Genomic DNA, 23,504 nt, shown 5'->3' on the forward strand with positions numbered 1-23,504 from the left:
CTCGGTGCTATGCCTGTGTTTGTAATGACTCTAATGTATGTCAGACTAGTGAGAATGTGGTACAGCTATACTGGAAACAATACTGAGAATGTTATCATATATAGTGCATTTTGAGAGATGATAGCAAAAAGGTTCTATAAAGAGACACAAGATAGAACAATTTTGCATTCACTTCTACATTTGTAGGTATTTTATACAGAGTATGGCTAGTTAGATTATTCGTTAGTACGGTATGTCTTGAAACTTGCCACCCATTTATGCAATTAACTATATTTACCATAACAAAGTTTCCAGTCATAATATTTAAACATCCTAACTTTTTGTATATTATGTAATTTATAATAATCTTAATTTTGATAATATTTACTGCTTGTATCCACTGTACGGTTTAATGCTGTACAGGCTTTTGTAGGACAAACTCACAAGTTTTTCATTTCTCAGCATGCACAACTCTATTTGAACTTGTGTTTGCATTTCTGTGTGAATGTTTACAAGAACTAACAGTGGTCAGGAAAATAATGATTGATTGTTGTCTTAGCAGGCATATGTTTGCTTCAGACTAGCGTTTTCTTTGCAGTTGTTTTTGAAGATGGTTGTTCCACTGCCTTACTGCAGTTGTTTAATACTATGACTATTTATCATTTGTTCAGATAACATGAACAGTCCTTGTTTTGGCAAGAAAGTTTACAGACATTGTCAATATCAAAACACTCAATGATGTTTTATGATTGTGTATTCGTAATATAAGTTTTGATTTTTTTCTGAAAACATTAACAGAATGTAAACTTACTTGCATATACAGTGTGTGTATACCATGTTATAAATTACGTCTGCATATATGCTACGTCAGAAGGCAACATTATGCTTAAAATTAAGACTAAATCAAAAATTACTTTTCTTTTGCAACACCATTTTAAAAGAAACAAAAGGCAGTCTATGCCACTTAAAGAGCTCCGCATTTGATTTATTACCGAAATTTGATAAAGTCATTAGTTTCATAAAACACTTCGACAAACCTGTTTCCAAAATAATGTTTTGACAGTGCTCCGTCAGACGGCCGTATTGTGAAAAGGTTTGTTGAAGTGTTTAAAGAATGAAACTCTCAATTAAACTCTGGTCAAAGACCGAAGGCAGGGCTCTGTAAGCGGTGTAGACAGCGCTATGTTTCATATAAAATGGTGAAGAAATAGTGAAGTTATCTTTGCTTAAAGTCTTTTTTTCAAATCAAAATATTGCCTTCCATTTGTCACGTGGTATACACATACTGATATAGAATGAAAAGAAGTTATAAATATTTATGGAATGTTCATGTTCAAAGAGCTTTCAATGATAAACAATCCATGCAATGTTAATGACTACAGTCATTGATATCGTACCATTATCTCAGGCTTATAAGGTTTAACATAACAGGTTTTTCACAGCAACAATTATAAACTTGATTGCAGAAAATTGAGTAATATTTTTAGTAATGAAATTCAAATTTCTGGTACGGGTATATTACTTTGTCCGTTTATTGTAGAACAGTCATGTGTTACCCATCTCATAGTTGAGCTAAACATGGTTTGAAGAATATAACTCCCAGTGTTAAGCTGTATACAACAATACAGGTCAGCAATTGTTTAAAGTGTTATGAGATGATCCATATAACACTGTTATTAATGTTGTGTTGTGTATGGCAGCATGCTTGCACGTCCCCAGATGCCTACAGAGATCCAGGACCCGAGCTCCCCGTTCCAGATGTGTCGCATGCTCATAGACCAGATGGGCTTCCTCTCCTGGGACAACAGGTACACACATAACCAAATCTTGAGTGATTCCTTTCCAAATCTACATAAATGCATCCCCTTGGACTCACATTTTTCATAACCATACAAGGTATGTTCTTAGTCACACATTTCTTTAAATGGAGGTTGTGGGTTCTAGCACCACTGAGGGCACATTCTAATGGACTAAAAAAAGACATGCTAACTGGTTTCTACCCAGGAAACAGGCCTATCAGGTTACAGCTGGCTTCATAATGAAGCTGAAATAAATTAGTATAAGCTAGCCAGTACACACACAAGGTCTACACCATACATGAAACTTCATTTGAGCCCCAGTGCAATTATAAGAGCCTCGATGATAATAAAGTAAATACCTAGACATCACACACGTTAATTGAATTCAATCATAATAGAACTTTATCTAGACTTTGCTAAGACAAATATTCATACATAATATGTGAAATCAAGAAAGATACATCAGTTTTATACCATTTCATAAAATTCAGTTTGATCATTTCATTTTTGCATATTCATTGACTGTAGCCAAAAGACGCAAATATTGATTGCAAAACTTCTATGCTGTTATGGATGTTCTTAGTCAGTGTCATCAACAGTCTTACATTTACTTAAATGTTTCAGGTGCCAGTTCGATTTATTGAAGAAGACTGATAAACTGTTGAGGGAAATCAAAAACATGGATGCACAGAAATGGTAAGTGATCCTTTAAAAATATTAAGGCTGATATAAATTTGTACTTGATTGGAAAACTTGTACTTGATAGGAAAACAGTTTGCTCAAATTGATTTTATTTGTTTGTTGCTCAAGTTTTATCTTTAACTTTTTATTGTTATAGTCAAGTTCATTTGCCATCTTTCACAAAGCAATAATTAATTCAATCACAAATAATTTTACACATGTTTGCCACTAGGGTTGCAGATTTGGTCTTATCAAATAAATAACCAACAAGGAACTGAGCAAAATTAAAACAACCTACAGTATTTGATGAGTATTTCTCTCTCTTGTACAGTCGAGAGACCCACAAGTTTGCAGTGATATATGTGGCTGAGGGTCAGGAAGACAAGAACTCGATCCTGTCCAACCCAGGAAGCAGCGCTGCCTTCGAGCACTTTGTGGCCGGACTAGGCTGGGAGGTATGTGCAACAAACTTGCAAAATGCTACTGTTTAATTATGATTGGGATAACTCCAATTTGAATAGTTAAAGATTCCCCAATAAGTGTTAACAATGTGCATGTAAGTGTTATAAAACTTCTTATTAGACTTGACATACGCTTAAACAAAGGAATTCTTTCTTGCACCATTTAAGTATTAGCTCAAACTAATTTGACAATGTTTCAAGTCCAACAATTTATCTTATTAACATTGATATGTGTTCGAGAATCAGTTGCACAGGCTGGAAAACTATTCATTCCTCCTGGCAGGTTGACTTGGAGATGCACAAGGGTTTCCTTGGAGGTCTACAGCAGAACAAGACAACTGGAGACACAGCCCCATACTTTGCAACGCCCACCCTTGAGATAGTCTACCATGTGTCCACCAGAATACCTGAGGGCAGTGAGGAGTCCAGGCATATCAAGGTTACATAACATCAGAGACCCTTTTATATTAACAGATACTGGTTATAACTAAACAAAGTTTATAACTTATATATATGCGGCTGACACTCACTTTCTTTCTGAAAAATATGACAACATGATAAATTGGGCCCAGGAATGTAACACATTTCTGAAATTAATCTGGTGAAAGTGGTAAAATTGTTCAATCTGTAGGCAAGATTACCAGACAGGCCTACATGTATATGTGATCATGGCAAAAGCATGATAAAGAATGAGGAGTGTTGTGTTAGTCCTTTATTTTTATCATTTGCTTATATCATTTCATAGATGCGTCACCTTGGAAATGATGAGGTTCACATTGTGTGGTCAGAACATACCCGGGACTACAGACGGGGCATCATACCCACAGAGTTTGGAGATGTACTCATCATCATCTACCCCCTTCCATGTGGCCTCTACCGCATACACATTGATAGAAAACCAGAAGTAAGAACTGCTCTGCTGTAATGTGTTTAAATAAGAAGCTGTTTTTGGCATGTTTTTGAATGCAGCTTTATATTGTGTTAAATAAGACTTGTTAAAAAAAGTGTTTACAAAGTAGTCACATTTTGAACACCTTAATACATTTGATGTAAAATTCTAAAGATTCAAAATAGCTTAGCAAGTGATGTTAAGATGTCAAGATCTGAATCCAGGCTTCTGACTTTGTGATAATGTTGTGATGGGACGCAAATGTTTCACTCGATTTCTATAATGTATGAATATTTTATATATCTGCAGATACCACTATTTGGACCACTGTTCAATGGTGCAATAGTGGATCACAAAGTTCTACCTGGCCTTGTGAGGGCCACCGCCATCAACGCCAGTCGAGTCATACGGGCTCAGAAACCATTCTACCACTCATAGTATCCTTCACATGGAGAGCCTTTGTTCATTTGTTCTTGATGAGTAAAAGTTTCTGATTTCAAACCAAAATTGAATGGTCAATGATTTTTAACAAATGTCTAAGCATATTTTTCAAAGTTCAAAAAAGACCATTGCACAATGAACTGCTCAATATAAAGGCCAAAAGCACATGACACAACACTGAATTGCTGCATTTGACGTTACAGAAATATGAAACTGTCCACATGTTAAATGAAAACAAAGACACGTTTTCAGTTTACTCTAATTTGGCGTATGAACATGTTTTAACGTATACACGATTGATTCCTTAACCCTTTGTCCAGTTTTGAGGAGCGGTCTCGCTGCTTTGATTCAGTCATGCGGAACCACGTGGACAAAACCATCTTTGAGAACTTTGCAGCCGATGTGTTTGCTCCAGTTCTACCTCCTAACTCCACCAGTAAGATATGGATTTAAGCAGCCAATTGTATTAAACTTAAATAAATTGTCCTGAGGTTATTTTAAGGCTAGACAGTGCACAATTTGAATATTTGATTGGTTAATAAGTAATTATTGGATAAATGCTGACCAATGAAAAACATTTTGGCTTAAACCAAAGAATTAACCAGTTTTTTACAAATGTCTCCTGTTTTAATACTGATGATATAAATTTGATTCTAATTTGTGTATGGAAATCGGCACAAACCTGTAAGCTCAAATCAAACCAGGTCTTAGAAAAAAAACTTTATTGTATTTCGGCTTTTTCATGATTTTTTTTTATAGACATCACTTACATGATTAGCTTGGCATAGGATTGTATTTGAACATCAAACTTGTGCACATTTTCAGTTGTGGAATCTCCATCTGACTCCTCCCTTGCCTTGCCAACATCACTGTCTCAGAACGAGATTAGTCAGAACAACAACAACAGCAAAGCGAATACCATAGAGACCCAGGTCTCCCCAACACCCTCGAGACAGAGCAGGGGTAAGAAGCATTACCTATACACTTCATAGCTTATGTAGGTTACAGAGGTCATTTTGTCATCCATTTTACAATTTTAAAGGAAATCTAGTGACATGTAAATACATAATATGGATGTGATTTGAATTTGTTGGATTCAGCAAAGATTTACATTTTAATTTATCTTCAGGTTTAAGCATTAATAATGTAGAAAAACATACATTTACCATTTTTATATGACTTGTGTGAAATCTTCTGATTTGATAAACTTTGTAACAGTAGATTTTTTTATAATCCCTTTTTACAACTTCACCTTTTCTCTGCATGGTTATTTAGCCTCTAGTTTTAACAGCAATGAAAATCTGTTGCTTCGCTTTTTTGGAATCTTTTCTTTTCTCATGATGTCTAATTTAGCCCTTTGCAACAGTTTCTGTTTTGCTGATCAAAAAGAATTTTGTGCATACCAATACATGTATATTTTATTGTTTACCAAATTTCTACTGTATTGAAAAGTGATTTAATATTTTGGCTGTGCTATTCATTTTGCAATATCAAATTCTCCCTTTTCAATGTTTAACACCCTTAAAATTGATCAGCATCACATATTTGTAAGTGAAACTATTGAGTATTTTAACACAGTCCCCCTGCATATGAGAATAACCAATCTACGTGTTGTTTTTAGTGTCCATTCACAGTCCCCCACCTGGGGGATTTTTTTGGCCGACCGGTTTCCGGCGCCTTCATAGTCTCACAGGAAATGATGGGCCACACCATATGGTGGTCCAAGATGCAGAAACTTCTACCCTATAGTAAGGCTAAAATCTATCAGTAGATGAGCCACATTAGGACTATATAGGATGATGTGGTAGAGGAGCCACATTAGGCATCTCTTCGGAAATCTCAGCTGGGGATCCTTGGTTTATCGCAGTTGACAAATTGGGTGTTTCTGGTAATTTAATTTGGACCCTTTATATGGTTTATACTCAACATAAGATTTTTGGTGGGTTGGTTCCCATGGATACACAGTAAGCTAAAAACAGGAGTCTCCAGTAAAGAAAATGAGTAGATGATACCGGTTTTCTGAGTTCATAATCGCTAGCCTTTGATTTATTGGTTTCTGATTTGTTTTCTCTAGTACTTTAATGTCATTAGGCCTTCACTCCTGATGTGGCTCACGTTTGCATCATGAGCATTGAGTGCCTGCAGTCTTGTGCATCCTAATAGACCATTGTGGTAGACTGAGGTGTGCTTTGTTGTGTAGTCTATCCTGTTATCCCTACTCCTACTGGTCCTCATTGTAAGTGTTTTAGCCATGCATGTGACAGCCCTAGGATGTTGCTGTTGCTAAGTTGTGCCTTTATACGGGCATTACCAAGTTTTAGTCCCAATTGCATGATAACAATGCACATATAGTATTGTCATGATTAGTTTACATGTGAAATCAAGGGATTTACATTATAAAAAAACATTGTTTAACATTTTAGAACCCATTTTTCCAGATTCGTCTTTAGCATGCAAGAGAGTTGAATCCTACAATTTTTACATCTGAGTTTGTAGCTGTTAAACTTTTATCCTGATGTTAGTGTATTTTAGTATTACGGTTGTTAATGTCATCATTTCAGCAAGTTTTGTTTCTGTTTGTGAAATGTTGACAAGTGTTTAAGTTTGTATTTCTGTATGTTTTATTCACCTAGTTTTCACGGACCTGTTCAAAATTGGTTGAGTGGTAGGTAACTGTAACTCATTAACCTGTTGTACCTCTCATTCATGCTTATGCCAAGTTTGTGGAATACTCTGAAGTCTGGAATGAACTTTATACTTTGACATGCTTTCATGAGTATACATGTATATCCGATGGTTCGGGGCCTGAATTATCAATTACTGACATTTTATTGAATTGATTTGAAATTCTGATGTATTAAATCTTGGCATTACAATTCTTTTTGTGAGTATGAAAATGAAATTTTAAAAAGATTTTATTTTCATGCACACATTTTTCTGTAGAATTTTTCTTAGATCCTTTAGATATTACTATTGTATTTAATATTGTAATTTTGTTGTCAATGTGTATTGTGTATTAAGAATGGATCCAGAAAAATCATTGAAAAGTGAATCAGTATAATGGTTTTAATCCTAGCAATATACCCAAGAAGTTATGAGCTTTTGATCCAGTACGGAAACAAATTTTGGTAGATTGCAATTGTGAATGACTGTACATGTGTCATTGCTAACCTGTTCGCTACTTATATAACAATGAGATAGTACAAAAGGAGAATGCTGAATGAATGTATTCAACAGCTTTATATCTGCATGTTAGTCAATTATCCTATCCATGATGCAATACCAGACCTGACATAAGAGTACATTGTTGGCAGGGTACTGACATTGATATGCTTCTCAAATTGAAAACTTTGCATCCTTACAAATAAAACAACAACAGCTTTGACAATTACAAAAAAGGTTTCAGCAAATCTGAAATAGACTGTATGACATTGAAGCTTCAACTATCTTCATATTATTATGCCCCCTTTTGAAAAAAGTGGGGTATATTGTTTTGCACATGTCGGTCGGTCGGTCGGTCTGTCTGTCTGTCGGTCGGTCGGAATACCAAATGGTTTCCGATCAATAACTTGAGAACGCTTTGACCGAGGGACCTCATACTTGGTATGTGTATTGGTCATCACCAGCAGATGAACCCTATTGATTTTGAGGTCAGTGGGTCAAAGGTCAAGGTCAGTGTGACCTTTACATGAAAAACGGTTTCCGATCAATAACTTGAGAACGCTTTGACCCAGGAACCTCATACTTGGTAGGTGTATTGGTCATGACCAGCAGATGAACCCTATTGATTTTGAGGTCAGTGGGTCAAAGGTCAAGGTCAGTGTGACCTTAACATGAAAAACGGTTTCCGATCAATAACTTGAGAACGCTTTGACCCAGGGACCTCATACTAGGTAGGCTTATTGGTCATGACCAGCAGATGAACCCTATTGATTTTGAGGTCAGTGGGTCAAAGGTCAAGGTCAGTGTGACTGTAAGCTGAAAAAAGGTTTTCTGATTGTCCATATTTTATTTAAGTGTCCAAATCCTACTAACAATTTGGCTCCCAAGGGGGCATAAATGTTTCACTAACATCTCTTGTTTTTATTTGTTCTACGTAATCTTCAGAATTTATCATTTATATTTTTTCATTAATTCCAATTCTTTGACTCCTCCCTTAATAGTATTGCTGCATAGTGGTTTAAAGTCTACATACCATGCATGGCAGGAGCATTTTAGGGTTTTAGATGATTTTATGCATGAAAAAGTTGTCTCGAGTTAATTGTCTCGAGTGTTGTCATTTTGTTTAGTTTTGGCATAAATAACATTTAAGAGTAGTCTTCACATGGTTACATCTGCATTATAATGTGTAAAATCAGCATACTGTGAAATTAACAATTCATTGAGCAATAAAAATCATTCAAGTAGCATATTCATGATAATATGTAATGTATATGTATACAATGCACTTGTATAAAGTTGGAAAAGATTAAGTTTAGATTGAAGAACCTGCCATTTCTTCACCTTTCTTCTTGCGTTAGGTTTGAGCACTTCAATAATAACTATGCTCTGTTTTCTAGGGAGTTTAGACCCTGGCGAGAAGAGTGGTCATGAGTCTTCCTTCATGCGACATGCACGCCGTTTGTCTCAGAGAAGACGGAAGAACTCAGCCGGCAGAATCACTCATCCGACCTCCCCACCCTCCAGTCCCAAGTCATCCAGCCCCAAGCTCTCCTGACACCGGCTCAAATCTAGAAACTTAATATGATATTGTTTTAATTTAAACAGTCTAATTATTACTTCATATTACCCTACAGGCCTTTTTATTTTATTTTATTTGATAGCACTCACTAGCTGTATGCATTATTTTCAATGAAACTATTATACTAGCATTAACTTTATTTAGTATCTTTACTCAAAACACTCGGGGATGGAAGCAGTTTGTCTCTCACCATTAGTTTATATCATTCCCATTTATGATGTGGTATGGCATAATATAGTTCTCTTGGGTGCCGTCATCAAAACTTGGTCTGAATTTTGAACATATTGGGATGTTATCTGAATTAAGTGCTGAACAAAGCATTTCTATTGATGGAAATATATTACTTTTAATTAGCATCATATTTTGTTGTTAAAAATGGCATCTTTATATATACGTTTTCAGTGCATCAATCTATTTATGTTAAAAACAGTATTAAAGAATCAGTTTCCTTTGTTATAGAGAAACATGTTACATGTTTATGTGTGAACATTTTGAAGACAGTGTTTTGTGATCAGTGCCATTGGATCATGCTATTTATGAAGCCTTAATGCATTTCAGTATTCATACATGTATTAGGTATCATCTTTTGCAGAATAAATTGAATTCATTAATTTAGATTAAATGTTGCCCTTTTTGATATTCAGAAATAATGATGAGGTGATTGTAGACATTTTGCTATGGCTTAGTGCTAACGGTTGTAGCTCAATATGAATGTAGAAGGATAACTGTCTTGCATGAAGCACTTGATTGATATACATGTAGAAACAATGCATCAGTGCTAAACTGAAATAAACAGGAAAATATCCACATTAAAAAAAGATGATAAAAGTACCAAAATATATGCCCAACATATACCAGTAATGAAGTGTGCCATTTAAAGAATAAGAATTGGATTGTCATTTCATTTGTACATACTGTTATCACATTTTCTTATCATTTCTTGCATACATATATATTTTACTGGAATGTGCAATATTTACTATTTATATTTATTCATTAACTGTGTTCACATGTCTTATGTTGAGGATTCCTGGAAATTAAAGGGAGGCTACTTTGTATGAGTGGAGTTCCTTTTGATACTGAACTAAATTTGGCTTACTCTAAGTTAATTTTTCAACCTGTTAATCTTGTCACAACAACAATACAATAGAAACATGATTAACTTAGATATTGCGATTTTCACAAGGACTGGGGATGGAATTGCCATACATACAATGCTGTAATTAAATGTCTCCCATGCTTGCAAAGATACATTGGTTAAATTGTACATGTTTTAACCAAGCACCTATACACACCCTATGCATGTGCAGTTATACAGAATGCAACCAGTCAATATCATGAACAAAATATGAACAACATATGTAGACATTTTGTGAATCATATCAATCCATTTAACTATGTCTGATACATGTGTTGAAAGGTTTATAGTTTAAAAATAGTTTTAATTTGCAAGCATAATTGAGTGTGCTCATTCTTTGCAAGAGAGCTTATTAGCTACTGTTCATACTCGAGTTACCTTATATAAGACAAACACAAAATCATACAATCAAAATATCGGTCAATCTTGCTTACTTAGCATATTGATTTTTCAGATTATTTTTAAAAAAATGCTGAATTTGTTTTTTTTTCTTGATGTTTTTTAATCAATAAACTTATTAATTTCTGAGTTATATATGCAAATATCTGTACTTTAATCAAATGTTAATCGCAATTTGCTCTATATATGCTACGGACACAGATTTTAGTCATAACTAAATAAAATGTGAAACTAATGGCTTTTTGTCTTTGAAATTAAGGTACATGTACATGCACCAACCCTTCTATATTTTAATGTCGTTAGGAACATCCTGCCACTAACACCACCTTAATAACCATTGCCATTCAATACTAAAAGGCAGTTGAGCCCGTCTGTTTTTTCCCGAAGGAAATTAATCTCCTAATTGTCCTAGCATTGGCGCCTCTGACGCAGACCCCTTAGTGTGTGCCATATCCTTGGACCAATTAATCCGACTCCCAGCCATAGCTAACCCCATTCAACATATAACTCACATGAATCGTTGTGGACAATAATGATCTTAGGATATCTGACAAGACACATGATAGTAATTGACGCCATGACACACACACAGCGATTCCATTAGTCCGGCGTCGTTGTCCACTTCGTCATGCGCACACTTGTCATTCTTCGGGACCCTGTTATGAACGATCGTACCGTACGATTACTGTTTCAAATCAGTATATCACTGAATAGTAATTTTATAAATTTCAAAACAGTAATAATGAAGTTGTATGGGGAAATACTTTTTGAATTAGTAATGAACACTTCATAACATATGTGTTTATACCATTATATCAACCCGAATGTCGTACGTTCGTCGATATGATGGTCCTTTTTTAAGTCGAGGTAACTTTTGCAAGAAGGAATATGAGAGCTCTCGTTTCCGATCAATAAATTGAATGAATTTGGTGTAAAGTCTTCAAACTTGATATGCACATTTTACGTAGGCCACTGGCATGGCGTCCTTTAATTTACTAATATAAATTTGCACGAATTTTCGTTCCGACTGCCTTGATTGACGTGATCATTATTAATTGTGTTTTATGGCACCGAAAGCAAGAAAAACAAGCAAGAGCATGCAAATGAATTTGAAAAATTCGAAAAACAAACAAACTTCCAAATATCCGTCTCAATGGGTTATGGCAGTCAGTCGTATTCATGTGAACTATCCAAAGTTGACGTGACGGATCCGTGATCTAGCGGATAACACGGGACTATTGACCTAACGGTCACAGGTTCGATCTCTCGCATAACCACTAAAATACTAATTGTCTTCCGGGAGAAGACGCGAAACATGGGTATCTGGTGTCAGTGCTATACACTGGCGCATGTAAAGAACATGATTTCTTTAACCAGGGTCTCTAACACTGAGTACTATGTCCCGCGACCTATCAATACGTATACTCTTACTGGGGTCAGTCGACGTCTATGGATAGTCCTGCAACATCGTAAAATAAACGTACATCCTGTTCACTCATAGTTGCCGCAATGTTTCGCTCGACTTTTTTTTTAGAAAGGGATTCTACTCGTCTCAAAATTGTGGTCGGCGTCAGCAAGCAGCATTTGTTGAAGACCCTTCACTAAATATCATACTCATGGCCTATACATGGATAGATTCATAGCTAAGCTTATGGATATTCCAATAGAAATCCAATTTCACCGTATAAAGGATACTTTAGGTCACACATGTTGTAAGGTCGATAACGTTTCACCGTGACTCAATCGCTCGTGATTAGCCCACATTCCCAAGCTAATTCCTGAGATTTCATTCAATTTGCTTTATAAATTTATTGTCACATACCATATTGTATACATAAACTGTACAGATGTGTATCATATCCCTTGAACCGATGCTGAGCTGTAAATAAGCTACTGTATTTTACGTAACACATCATAATTATAAAAAAGCAAATGATACCAATATCAATTATGAAATAAGACTGAAGTAGCCTTCAAACATAGAGAAGATCAACTTTAATATGACAGGCCCGTGACTAGGATTTGTTATTCGTCTCAGGCCAGGCTAATATAGTAAAATGGTCCATTAGTAAAAGCCAGTATACACATGTTTATCAGACTGATAAATCGGATATTTAACCTATTTTCATAACAGGTGCAGGTGTATTTAGGAAATGGGAAGTATGAATATCGTGAGAGAATTAAGCTTAATGGATAATTTTACTGTGTTTCTAGTATTTCTTGTGACATTCCTAGTTGTGTACATCTCTACGAGACGCCTTACAGGGGTACCCCCGGGTCCACCCTGTTGGCCATTTATAGGGAACCTGGGTTCGCTAGCTGGGACAGATACACTTCACACTTTGAGGAAATTAAGAGAAAAATATGGAGACGTATACGGGCTATATATTGGATCAGAGCTGACAGTTGTGCTAAATGGTTATAGTGCCATCCATGAAGCTCTTGTTAAGAAGGGATCATTGTTTATGTTCCGACCAGACAACTACTTTACGAGAAACCAGGAACTAAAAGGTGGCATCTTATTTGAGAATGGAAAAGAATTTAAGGCGAGAAGAACGTTTGTCATGAACTCCATTAGGGAACTGTGCTATAGCAGAAACGGCGCTGTTCTAGAGACATTGATTTATGATGAGCTGACCTGTCTGACGGACCACATCGACTCATTAGAGGAACCTTCCTGTCTACGAAAGCCTTTATCTTTAAGCTTGGCAAATGTCATTTTCAGCATTTTACACGGGCGCAGAGCAGGATATAACAATGGGAGATTTAACTGGTATCTTAAAACGTTAGAGACTGGCTTCAAAGACTTTACAGCCAACCAGATCAAATGTTACTGCTTCCCGTTTCTCCGTTATTTGCCTGGAGACCTGTTGGGCGAAAAGTGGTGTGCCAAAACAAGTAGGGAGTTGCACAAGTATTTCGATGAAATGTGTCGGACACAGTTCGAAACTTATGAAGAAGGAAGACAGTCATGTATAGTGGACTTTCTTCTACAAGAGGACTCTCCTAGTACCAAGGAGACGTTATGGCGAACGTTACATGAACTGATGGCCGCTGGTAGCGAAACTTCAGCCACCACGCTCAACTGGCTGATTCAGCTTTTAGTCGTATTTCCAGACACACAGGAGAAATTGTACAACGAAATTGTCAAAAGTATCAGAGACGACGCACCGTCAGTTAGAGACAAGGGTTCTATTCCATATGTCGAGGCCACTATCTTAGAGACTCTTCGCATTGGGAGTAATATTCCCCTATCTATGCCACACTTCACTCTGGATGATGTGTTTTTCCGAGGTTATCTCATTCCTAAGGGAACAACCATACTGCCGAACTTGGCGTCTGTTCATTATGATCCTCTCATATTCCAAGATCCTCTAACTTTCAAACCCGAGCGATTCTTGGATAAAGATGAATTAAGGGTTATACCTAGTAGCAATGTTATTCCCTTTTCTCTCGGTCAGCGTTCCTGCCTTGGTGAGAGTTTGGCTCGAATCGAGTTATTTATGTATATTACAGTTCTGGTTAAAAGATACAAATTTGTAAAACCAGATAAGTCAGGCATGCCAAGTCTGAAGGGTGTATTTGGAATAACACATCGCCCACTGGACTATCCTGTGAACGTTATCAGAAGATAGTTTTGGTGTAATAGTACGCTGATGAGAGGTTGCACTTTTTACTGTTGTTTTTATTCTTGAATATGAAATTGTTTTTTACAATGATTCAAATAAACATAACATCCTAATTGCTCTTGTAGTTATTATATAGGCTTTCCGCATAAAGCTTGAATAACATGTCCTACACATCAAGTCAACTCGACGTCCATGTTGGAACCACGGCGGTAAAAGGTCAAGGTCACATAAATAGAGTATTCCATTTTCTCGAAACATTTGAAACAGTCCCCTAAAACAGAATAAAACTATGCTCATTATTTTTGTTTCGGTATAACTTGTGCATTTTTCCATTCTTGTGAGTTCTTTGGACATGAAAAAGAAATCACGATATTTTTTATTATTTAGTAAAATAAAGATTAATTAAGATATTTGGTTTAATGGCTTCATGAAATTAACCACTTACTCCCGTTACGCTTAAAGACTGTCGAGAAATTGGGGCAAGGGTAAATGAGTTACATTACGTGCTCGTTCGATATGTTTAGAACAAAGGCCAAAGGTCAGTCGCAAAATATGAGGTTCAGGGTTGTCAGGAGACGCGCAAAACTTGAGTGCGAAGGTTCTACATCGTCTCACTAACATTATTCAGGAAAAAATGCTTCACTGTTTCCGTTTTATGCTCGATGGTAGTAATTGAAACTTACATGAAGACAGCAGCATGGACAACTATAGTGCGACAGTACACGCGCAAGTTTCGTCTAGATCGGGTCAGTTTAGCAACGGTTGTATTGCCACAGCATGTACAGACTTCAAATCAATAATTACAATTACATTATGTAAATGCTTTAATACACATTTAGCAAAACATATAATTAATACGTACCAAAAAACGGTAGCTAATAAATCAACTGACAATCACTGATTACTAGTAAATAAAGATACATGAACTACAATACCAACACCTAAATTATCCCCATCTGTGCTGAACTTCATACATTTGTATAATCATGAGCTTTCCCCCTTCACAACCTCAGTTCACAACGCTTTATAGGTGGAGTTAAGCAAATTATTCGGTGGAATTGCATTTAAACATCTATTATAATAAATAAATTCAGAGCTGAGACACGATCGGACGGACAGACAGACGGAAAATGTGATGACTATATGCCTCATGTAGGAAGCAAACAAACATAACTAGTTGTATTTTCTTGGATAAGTGTTCGTGTATCATAGATAATACAAATATATGCAAAAGTCTTTGTTTGAAAGACTATTGTGACTCCGTAGTGTCTGTTAAGGTAGCCTGGGGGCGGGGGAAGCTGTGTATCCCGGAATACTGGGAGGAAGCGCCTGTCACTTCTGTAGCACCCTCGTCCTCATCCACGTGTTGCGTGTAGCGCTGGGTGGAAGTGGAATTCCCGGCCGCTTTGTTGAGTCGTACGCGCTCGCCATCCACCTCGTCGCTCTTGAGATAAAGGTGGAAGCCAAGGTTTAGTTCCGGGACGTCATAGATGGCCGCCAGGAGGACCATCATCATGATCAGACCGAGGAATAAGTAACCTGGTGAAAAAAGAAAAACCTTCACTATGCTTAAACCAGTGCATGTATGCCAGTATACGGCACGAAAAATATACGACTTCATCAACTTCTGCAATGCATTCAATGCAACGTTATATATGAAGCTTTATATCAGCAAAATGAGATGGACATATCATATGCATGTTTCGGTCCGATTTCATTTTACGGTATTATTACATTTAGATCTAGTTCTTAATGCACAATTATTGTCAGGGCTATTTCTAAGTTTGATTTCAACAAGACTTTCTCAAAGGCTGCATTAGCAAATTGGGATAATAGCATATAACCACCACTCCTTGTCTCTCCGACATCCGGCATGGAGCACATAGCGCTAGACATACACACAGCAGCAAATGTGATGTTTCTTGCCAACTATTAACAAACTAGTGCATTTGTAATGACAAGGGGATGGGTAAGGGTAAGTCCACTGACCCAGTAGCGTTTGTTTAACATCGTATACCTATGACACTGGCTAAGGCATCTATTGTACACACACAGCATGCGATCTTATCATAAGTTCGAATAAAACGTTTTACATTTTGGTTTCAGTTGACAAAAAGCGAAGTATTGCTTTCTAGACAGCAATCACTTAAGGTATGGCTACGACGGTGTTGCCCTCAACAACCCGAATAAGGCAACTTAATTACTCAGGCCAGCTTGTGTGAACAATACACAATTCAATTAAAGTTTGGTATGATGGGTTCAACCAGCTTCACAGCATGTCCTGGAGGTATTGTCATTGTATGGCCAGATAGTGACAAAAGCACGATGTACCCCACTGATTGCATTCTATTGATTGCATTAGTGACCAGACTTTTACCCAAATCGGTTGTTTTTGTATCTGTATCTGTTAACGAATGACTTCAGACAAAACACGAATTCAAATTTACATCATCGTTACCTATTCAATTTAGGTTAGGGATGCTCGATTAGTAATACATGTATAGTACCCTGTTTCGTCAACTCGAGTGGCAACACATATTTCTACATTTGCACCATTTGCATATGACGACTTGTATGTGCACCATTTTAATAATTGACACAACATGCAACGTCATTCAGAGAAGAAAGGAACAAACTCAACGGCATCTTGCGGCGCATAGCAGTATAATATATACAGTAGGCTTTGAACGTAGAAACAATGCGTAACATTAATCACCGTAATATATACTCACAGGTCGTAGCGAGCTTATAAAGTGGACGCAATGCCTGGTCTGGTGAATCTCCCGGAATGTAATCCCCTAATCCAATCGTAGTTAAAGATATAAAGCAGTAATAAAATGCGTCTAAGTAGTTCCATTTCGGTTCCAACGACAAGTAAATGGCGGCGGGTATGAGGTAGAAGAACACCACCAGAAAAATTAGAATTAATGAAATGTGCAAGAGTTTTATGTGGAACACTTTGTAAATGTGGCCCAGCTTTCGCATCATCCATTGCAGAAACCAGCCGATCGGGATCATTAGACGTTCAACAATGGCCGTGAACATTACAAGTGTTAGGGGGATACCGATAATGGCGTAGATGATACAGAAGCCCTTTCCCACCTCTGATAGTGGTGTAACTCGACCATAGCCTGGAAGAGAATGAAATAATTAGTTTAACCATATTAGTGGTGAAAAAATGCGACAATATGACAATAACCAAACGGGAACAGATATAACATTTTGAAACTGAATTGTGTACGTCCTAGCGAGTAAAAACAAGTCTTATAATGTTAATGATTGATTGTTTATGGTTCACTTTTAACACTTCTTTTTATTCGTCTATTCGCGAAGAAGGCACGCAACAAACGCACCAGCTAAGTTAAGAAATGTCCCCCAATCAGCATAAAGTAATCAGCACATTGAAATCACCTTAAGATAAACGCCCGCCGGCAGACTGGAAGCATTTCCTATTGATCAATGTCGTCTGATTTTATACTACCACAAACGTTCCAAAGCCTTTAAGAATTTATTTTAGGAAATTGATTTGAATATTCAATAGATGCTGAGATATGCTTTTCGTGATGGAAAATCGTGCTCAAGTAAAAAATAGCAAACCTTAGAATAATATAAATTCGTATGGCTATTCCATCATTGAACTGTTGATACAGCACTTTCGTCCCGCAGGTACCCTTGACCATACTGTGACCGTAACCACTATTATAGGATAACTATATAAGTCTCGGTCGGAAACAAAACCGCCTGATAGTCTGCCCAGGATAGGTGTGTGGTGGTTGAACTGTCACTCTGGGACCCTTCGATGTGCTCACGCCGGGACCAGGAGTATAAACACTACTAACACCACCACCAAAAGCAACAATACAACAGACCACTGCATTTATATGACACGTATACGTTATAACAAGAGCTGACACAGAGACAGCGCGCTCTACTATTCCGTCGCTTTTAACTTTTGATGAAACAGGCATGGATCAATGTAAAATTAGAATACATGCAAAACCTCGAAGTAGAATAATAAATGGGCAAAATGTATATTAAATGTAAGATAACTTGATTTATCAAGTAGGTTGGATGGTTGGGAGCCCTTTTATAAAGTATCAATGCAATACTTCAAGTAGTTGCTGTAATATCAACATAATTATGCACGCTTACTTACAATACCTTAACCAGAATTTCTAAATCGAATGATAAAAAGCCATATTTACATTACATGTGTACATGGTAAGAGAGTTATCTAACCTGATTAATTAAGTGAGTTGAATTATCAGTGCAATGCATGGCGTATTTACTGAGATATTGACTTAAACATGGCTGCATGCAAAACCTTTACAGTAATTTCTAAATCAAATAATAACGGACAATAATTCGAATTATACGAAAAAAGAGTTATCTTACTTGATTACTGATTATATACATTTGATAGCTGAGTACCATTGCAATACATCAATCAGTTGCTGAGCTATTAACATATGTTTGCTTACATGCAAAACCGTAACTTGATTTCTAAGTCGAATAATAAAGGACGATTATTTGCATTATTTGCAAGAAATAGTTGTCTTACTCGATTAATTATGGACGTTGGAGAGTGTTTAATGTCTAAAGTTTCAATGCAATACATGATGTATTTCCTGAGATATTGACTTAAATGTGGATACATGCAAAACCTTAACTAGACTATCTCAGTCGAATAATAAAAGGCCATAATTTCCAAAATATGTAATAATGTAAAATAGAGTTATCCAACATAGTTTTCTAGAAGGTTAGATATTTGAGTACCATTGTATAAAGTCTCAATTCAATACATCAAGAAGTTGCTGAGATATTAACATATATATGTGCTTACACGCAAAACCTTAACCATGAAATTCTCAGTCCAATAAAAAAGGGCAATTATCTGCATTTTATGCAAAACAGTGTTATCTGACAATGTTATTGAAGTAGGTTGGATGGTTGAATAACGTTGTTTAAAGTCTCAATGCAATACATGAATAAGTTGTTTAGATAGTAACCTATGCGTGCTTACACGCAAAACCCTAAACCAGAATTTATAAGTAGTAATAGAGAGCAATTATTTGCAGTATATGCAAGATAGAGTTTTCTAACTATATTAAGGAAAGTTTCAATGCAATACATGATGTTTTTGCTTAGAAAAAAAAACTTAAAGGTGCTTGCATGTAAAACCTTTACCAAAGTGTGACGTCGACGCCGACACCGACGCTGGAGTGAGTAGTATAGCTCTCCTTATTCTTCAAATAGTCTAGCTATATTAACCGAATCTGTTATAAAAATACCAATTGCTGGGCTTGCTTACTGTAAAGTTTGGGCCGTTTACCTGATTTTGAACTTTTCCTCGACTAAAACTTGATTTTTATCACATAAAAAACGCAAGATCGTAGGTTTTGGACGAATGCGCTCATCTGGCTCTTATCATGGCTATTTTAAGCCAGTCAATTAACATAGTAAAATAATACATACTCCAGTATACTCACCTATGGTTGTTATGACGGTACCGGCGAAAAAGAGGGACTGGCCGAAACTCCAATTAGGGTTTGAGATGGTCACGTTCCTTACTGCCGAGATCCCGTGGTTCGTCGCCTGGACAACCTTCTGGATCAGAACTTCCAATTCGCCGTCTGAAACAGCCAAAGAGTTAACTTACAAATGAACATAAGTAAAAAGGAAGGACAGCTATACGAAAGTGGATTGGAACCATTCACATCTCGTGTTTCTTCTGCGCTAAATAAATATTATAACCGTTCGTCGAAATATCAAGTTGTTTTATTTGTAGTGGTCCCCGTATTTCAGGGTTCAGATTTGGTCTCCAAAATGACGTCACGGCCTCATATTTCAAATTAACGCCAATCAAATTGATATTTTCTTCTATTTTAGCATAACAGAAACAGAACTTATGTTCTGAATCGGTGTAAGATCAAAATTTATCTAACTCGTTGTAATAGACAATATTGCTGTTTGTGATATCTCGGTGAAATAAATTTCGATCTTTCAACGAAATTTAACAAATTTTCCCAAATCCAACAGTAAGGTAAACTATAGCTAGGTACAAACTAACAGTGATTAATGTTGCATGGACACTGTAAATAACCGCGGTGAGGAATACTACAATTTTGTTTTATTCATGCATGAAAATAATCATTAATTACTTGTTATTTGATCTGTATTTTCCCTGCTTTTTTCTCGAGGCGGATTTACCATTGTAATGGAAATATTTTATCAGCAGCTGATAAACGGAAGAATAGTTGTACGCCATTACCAGCGATGAAACACCCGGCGACATTGATCGAAAAGTCTTTTCGATAGTAGTTACGAAACGGCCATCAGCTCTGGTGATGGTCCATCGGCTAATATTTTCTTAGAAAGAGAAGAATGACCGATATGTCGACATTCATAATGTAGTGTTCTTTTGAATATATTACCGATCCAGAAAGAACATTATACACTCACTATGTGACGTACTTCAGCAAAATATACAAACCGCCTCGATGACTAATGCACGTATATGCGAATGAATTTACCGAGTTGACCTTCAAATTATTGATCGTTTCTGAAACTTTATATCATATTTGCGTGGCTCTTATGTGGAAAGATGTTTTATTTTATGGTAGTCGACTCTCGTGCAATATTTTTAAATTAAATTAAGGTTTTTTAACACCAATTATCTGTATATTCGTGATGGATAATGCCACCATTGGCACTTCAAGTTTTTCTCATGTCTTATTCACCAAACTTTATTCAATGAATTCAAACCCCGGACTCCAAAACTATCAATTCGTCTACTTTGTCTCTCGAGTTGAAAATTGGTTCTTGTTCTAGGAAAGTATAATCAAACAGAAGACAGAACCTCGTCAGATGCTAAGCTAATATGGCAAGTATGAATATGGCATTCAGCTTTACTGAATATCGCGTGCAACCAAAGTTTGAGATTTAACGCTGTCTCAAGAGGCCTACTAGACGTATTTTTGTAAAGATATTTTCGCTATTTTCAGTTATATCCGATCGAAAGCTGTTAACGGCAGACTTTCTTTAAATGGTTTATAAGAGACCTAGCTAGATAGGTTGCATCTCTTTTCCATTGAACACATTCAATAAGTATTAAAAATAATTATGGATTCGAAAATTTGCACGTCGGTCTAAATTTGTAACTCGCGCATGTTTTAATGTATATATTAACTTACTAATCACAGAATAATACAAGCCGTTTGTAACATCACAAACTTACGAAGTGATGATGACACAGGTACAGTCAAATACCTTTTGTCTGTAGTAGTACGAGTAGTATCTTAATTATGCTCTTTTTAAGACATGATTCAATCTGATGAAATTGCAAATAAACGCGTAAAGTATATTTACAGATGGATTCATCCCACTTTTCAAGCTGTTGATGTAAAATCCGCAACTGTTCACATTAAGACATACACAAAATCATTTAATAAGCCAAAAATAGCCTGATTATAACATATAAACGTGTACTTGTAGGTCTGCTGACAATCGCTTACACCGCTTTTCTCGTGCTATCGCACATATTGTTCTAAACGTGTAAACGTGTAAAATGTACTCATACCTGCATGACGTAGCACACACACACCTACACGTACCTAAATAACGTACGTAGCACACACGCATATGCGTACCTAGATGATGTAGCACGCACACCTACGCGTACCCGAATGACGTAGCACACACGCTTACGCGTACCTGGATGACGTAGCACACCTACACGTACCCGTACAAATTGTGTTTCACAACCTCTCTAATGACAGAACGCAAAAAATAAGGCCTCACCTGAAATGCAACTTTTGTGTTCCTGCAAGAAGTCATCTCTAAACTGGCGAAGTTGCTTGACCAATTCGCGCTCTTGTGGTCCCTCGATGGCCGAGAAAATGGAGGCCCCTATTACGAGATAGAGGCCGTAAAACCCAGCGAAGATCGATAATCGAACATTGCTCCGCCTTAATGACATTGTTCAAGAACTGTTCCAGTAATTACAGCACAAGCTTAAATTGACAAATATGCAACGACGCACAGTTTAGTTCCGTCAAATAGGTTCGTGCACATTAACTCGAACAACCTTTATGCCTATACGGTGTAATAATCTCCATGGAATCCAAAGACAAAAATGCACACTATACAGATGCCACTTGTTAGAGGTTGTTGAATTCCATTATAGGCAGTGCCGGAGACACCTCGATTAGCATTCATATGTTTGCTAGTGGTGACACGTTCGTTTGTTCAGAAGAAATCAATACAGCCTCGTTGGATTCCTGTTATTTCCAATAGCAGACCCACTCCGACTTCTGACAAAGCTAGACATTTTCATTTTCCATTACTTGCACTTGCCAATTATATCCGAATATTAATATCTTCCACAGTCGTAACCCACTAATTGGCCACATTCAAATGGCGAAATAAAAGGTCTTTCAGCGAATATTCACTGTGACGGTATTCGCGTATATAAAAGTTATATGTACATGTCTGTGTCATACATGCATGTATTTCATCAACTCAAAGCATGCTTCTATTCACTCATACACGTTCGTGTCATCCATCTATAAACACAAACTACTCTCCTTTTCAAATTATGATATGGATCAGTAAGTCATGAAGCACGCATACAGTCATGAAGCACGCATACAGTGTACGCTTTTGATTATTGCGTTGTTGATGTTAAGGCCGGGGACATTATTAAGAGGTTCTCATTCCCGCCCATTTCTAACAGACCGCCCTACAACGCTTAACATCGAATTGGGGAATCGTAGCTGAAAAAACGACGCTTAATTTCTAATGAAAATGATAATATCAAATTCACCACACAACGTAAGCATAATCTCTCCATTAAACAACATTGTTATATTTTATCATAATGTAGTGTCGAATGAACACCGAAATTCCTTTTGCATTTTTTTCATGTTTCGGAAGTGCACGTGTTGCAGGTGCCTGGTTAAATTGACAATTGTGTTGTATAACAAAACAGTCACATTGCAAACATCTGTTCATGACTGACCAAAAGTTAAAAACATTACACAATTATTATGACGAAATTTTACTTGCGTCAATGCAATGCTGGCGTCTCTGTCGTTTGGTGGCGTCAAAACAAGACAATGATCTTTTGTCACAGTCCTTTAAACTTCTATGAGTAAAACTATGTCAAAACACATAATTTCCATACTTCAGTTTGAGCAAAAAGTAAGGTGCCGACGAGTGTGATTAATTGATTGACCTTCCTTGCGGTAAAATTTGACACCAGCCCATTGCATCTGTTATTGATCTGAGTTTCCAAAGGATAACCGGTAAAATAAACATGATGTCCAACTGGTGTTCTAATTCAGTTT

At 36.6% G+C, this 23,504-nt stretch overlaps 3 protein-coding genes across 11 annotated transcripts in view; 2 read left to right on the forward strand and 1 right to left on the reverse strand.

Moving 5' to 3' along the window:
* LOC128209910 (ral GTPase-activating protein subunit alpha-1-like) overlaps positions 1 to 10,757 on the forward strand; it is an 87,606-nt gene extending 76,849 nt beyond the window's left edge. For 6 of the 8 annotated variants that reach the window (XM_052914172.1, XM_052914174.1, XM_052914177.1 and 3 more), the window contains 9 exons: positions 1,680 to 1,787; positions 2,403 to 2,474; positions 2,791 to 2,914; positions 3,204 to 3,359; positions 3,666 to 3,824; positions 4,119 to 4,246; positions 4,571 to 4,686; positions 5,076 to 5,213; positions 8,810 to 10,757. In XM_052914172.1, coding sequence (XP_052770132.1) covers positions 1,680 to 1,787; positions 2,403 to 2,474; positions 2,791 to 2,914; positions 3,204 to 3,359; positions 3,666 to 3,824; positions 4,119 to 4,246; positions 4,571 to 4,686; positions 5,076 to 5,213; positions 8,810 to 8,967 — 1,159 coding nt within the window. In that variant the 3' untranslated portion in view covers positions 8,968 to 10,757. Of the gene's footprint in view, positions 1 to 1,679; positions 1,788 to 2,402; positions 2,475 to 2,790; positions 2,915 to 3,203; positions 3,360 to 3,665; positions 3,825 to 4,118; positions 4,247 to 4,570; positions 4,687 to 5,075; positions 5,214 to 5,871; positions 5,999 to 6,883; positions 6,916 to 8,809 lie in introns of all 8 variants that reach the window. The other 2 variants (XM_052914176.1, XM_052914178.1) reach the window with 2 other exon arrangements.
* A 1,931-nt stretch (positions 10,758 to 12,688) lies between these two features.
* On the forward strand, positions 12,689 to 14,211 carry LOC128207377 (cytochrome P450 2U1-like). Its single transcript, XM_052910255.1, has one exon. It carries the CDS (start codon positions 12,691 to 12,693, stop codon positions 14,161 to 14,163), a length of 1,473 nt encoding a protein of 490 aa, XP_052766215.1. The 5' UTR covers positions 12,689 to 12,690; the 3' UTR covers positions 14,164 to 14,211.
* Positions 14,212 to 14,336: 125 nt separating this feature from the next.
* On the reverse strand, positions 14,337 to 22,750 carry LOC128207378 (potassium channel subfamily K member 1-like). 2 transcript variants are annotated; one of them, XR_008256692.1, is made up of 5 exons: positions 21,958 to 22,750; positions 19,647 to 19,790; positions 16,890 to 17,288; positions 14,841 to 15,696; positions 14,346 to 14,428 (listed from the first exon to the last, which is right to left on the reverse strand). XR_008256692.1 is itself a non-coding variant. In XM_052910257.1 (4 exons), exons 1-4 carry the CDS (start codon positions 22,133 to 22,135, stop codon positions 15,407 to 15,409), a joined length of 1,011 nt encoding a protein of 336 aa, XP_052766217.1. In that variant the 5' UTR covers positions 22,136 to 22,750; the 3' UTR covers positions 14,337 to 15,406. The 2 variants fall into 2 exon arrangements, 1 of the variants encoding a protein (XP_052766217.1); XM_052910257.1 differs by having other exon boundaries at positions 14,337 to 15,696.
* Between the last annotated feature and the right edge of the window lie 754 nt (positions 22,751 to 23,504).

The sequence above is a fragment of the Mya arenaria genome, chromosome 11 (assembly GCF_026914265.1).
Source record: "Mya arenaria isolate MELC-2E11 chromosome 11, ASM2691426v1".
NCBI classification, from domain to species: domain Eukaryota; kingdom Metazoa; phylum Mollusca; class Bivalvia; order Myida; family Myidae; genus Mya; species Mya arenaria.

Excerpts from the sequence above, each read along its gene's own strand:
- LOC128207377 (XM_052910255.1), top strand. The coding sequence starts at position 12,691 with ATGAATATCGTGAGAGAATTAAGCTTAATGGATAATTTTACTGTGTTT.
- LOC128207378 (XM_052910257.1), bottom strand. The coding sequence starts at position 22,135 with ATGTCATTAAGGCGGAGCAATGTTCGATTATCGATCTTCGCTGGGTTT. Across the intron at positions 17,289-19,646 it reads TACCGTCATAACAACCATAG|GCTATGGTCGAGTTACACCA; the intron begins GTGAGTATACTG and ends ATTCTCTTCCAG. Across the intron at positions 15,697-16,889 it reads TTATAAGCTCGCTACGACCT|GTTACTTATTCCTCGGTCTG; the intron begins GTGAGTATATAT and ends TTTTTTCACCAG.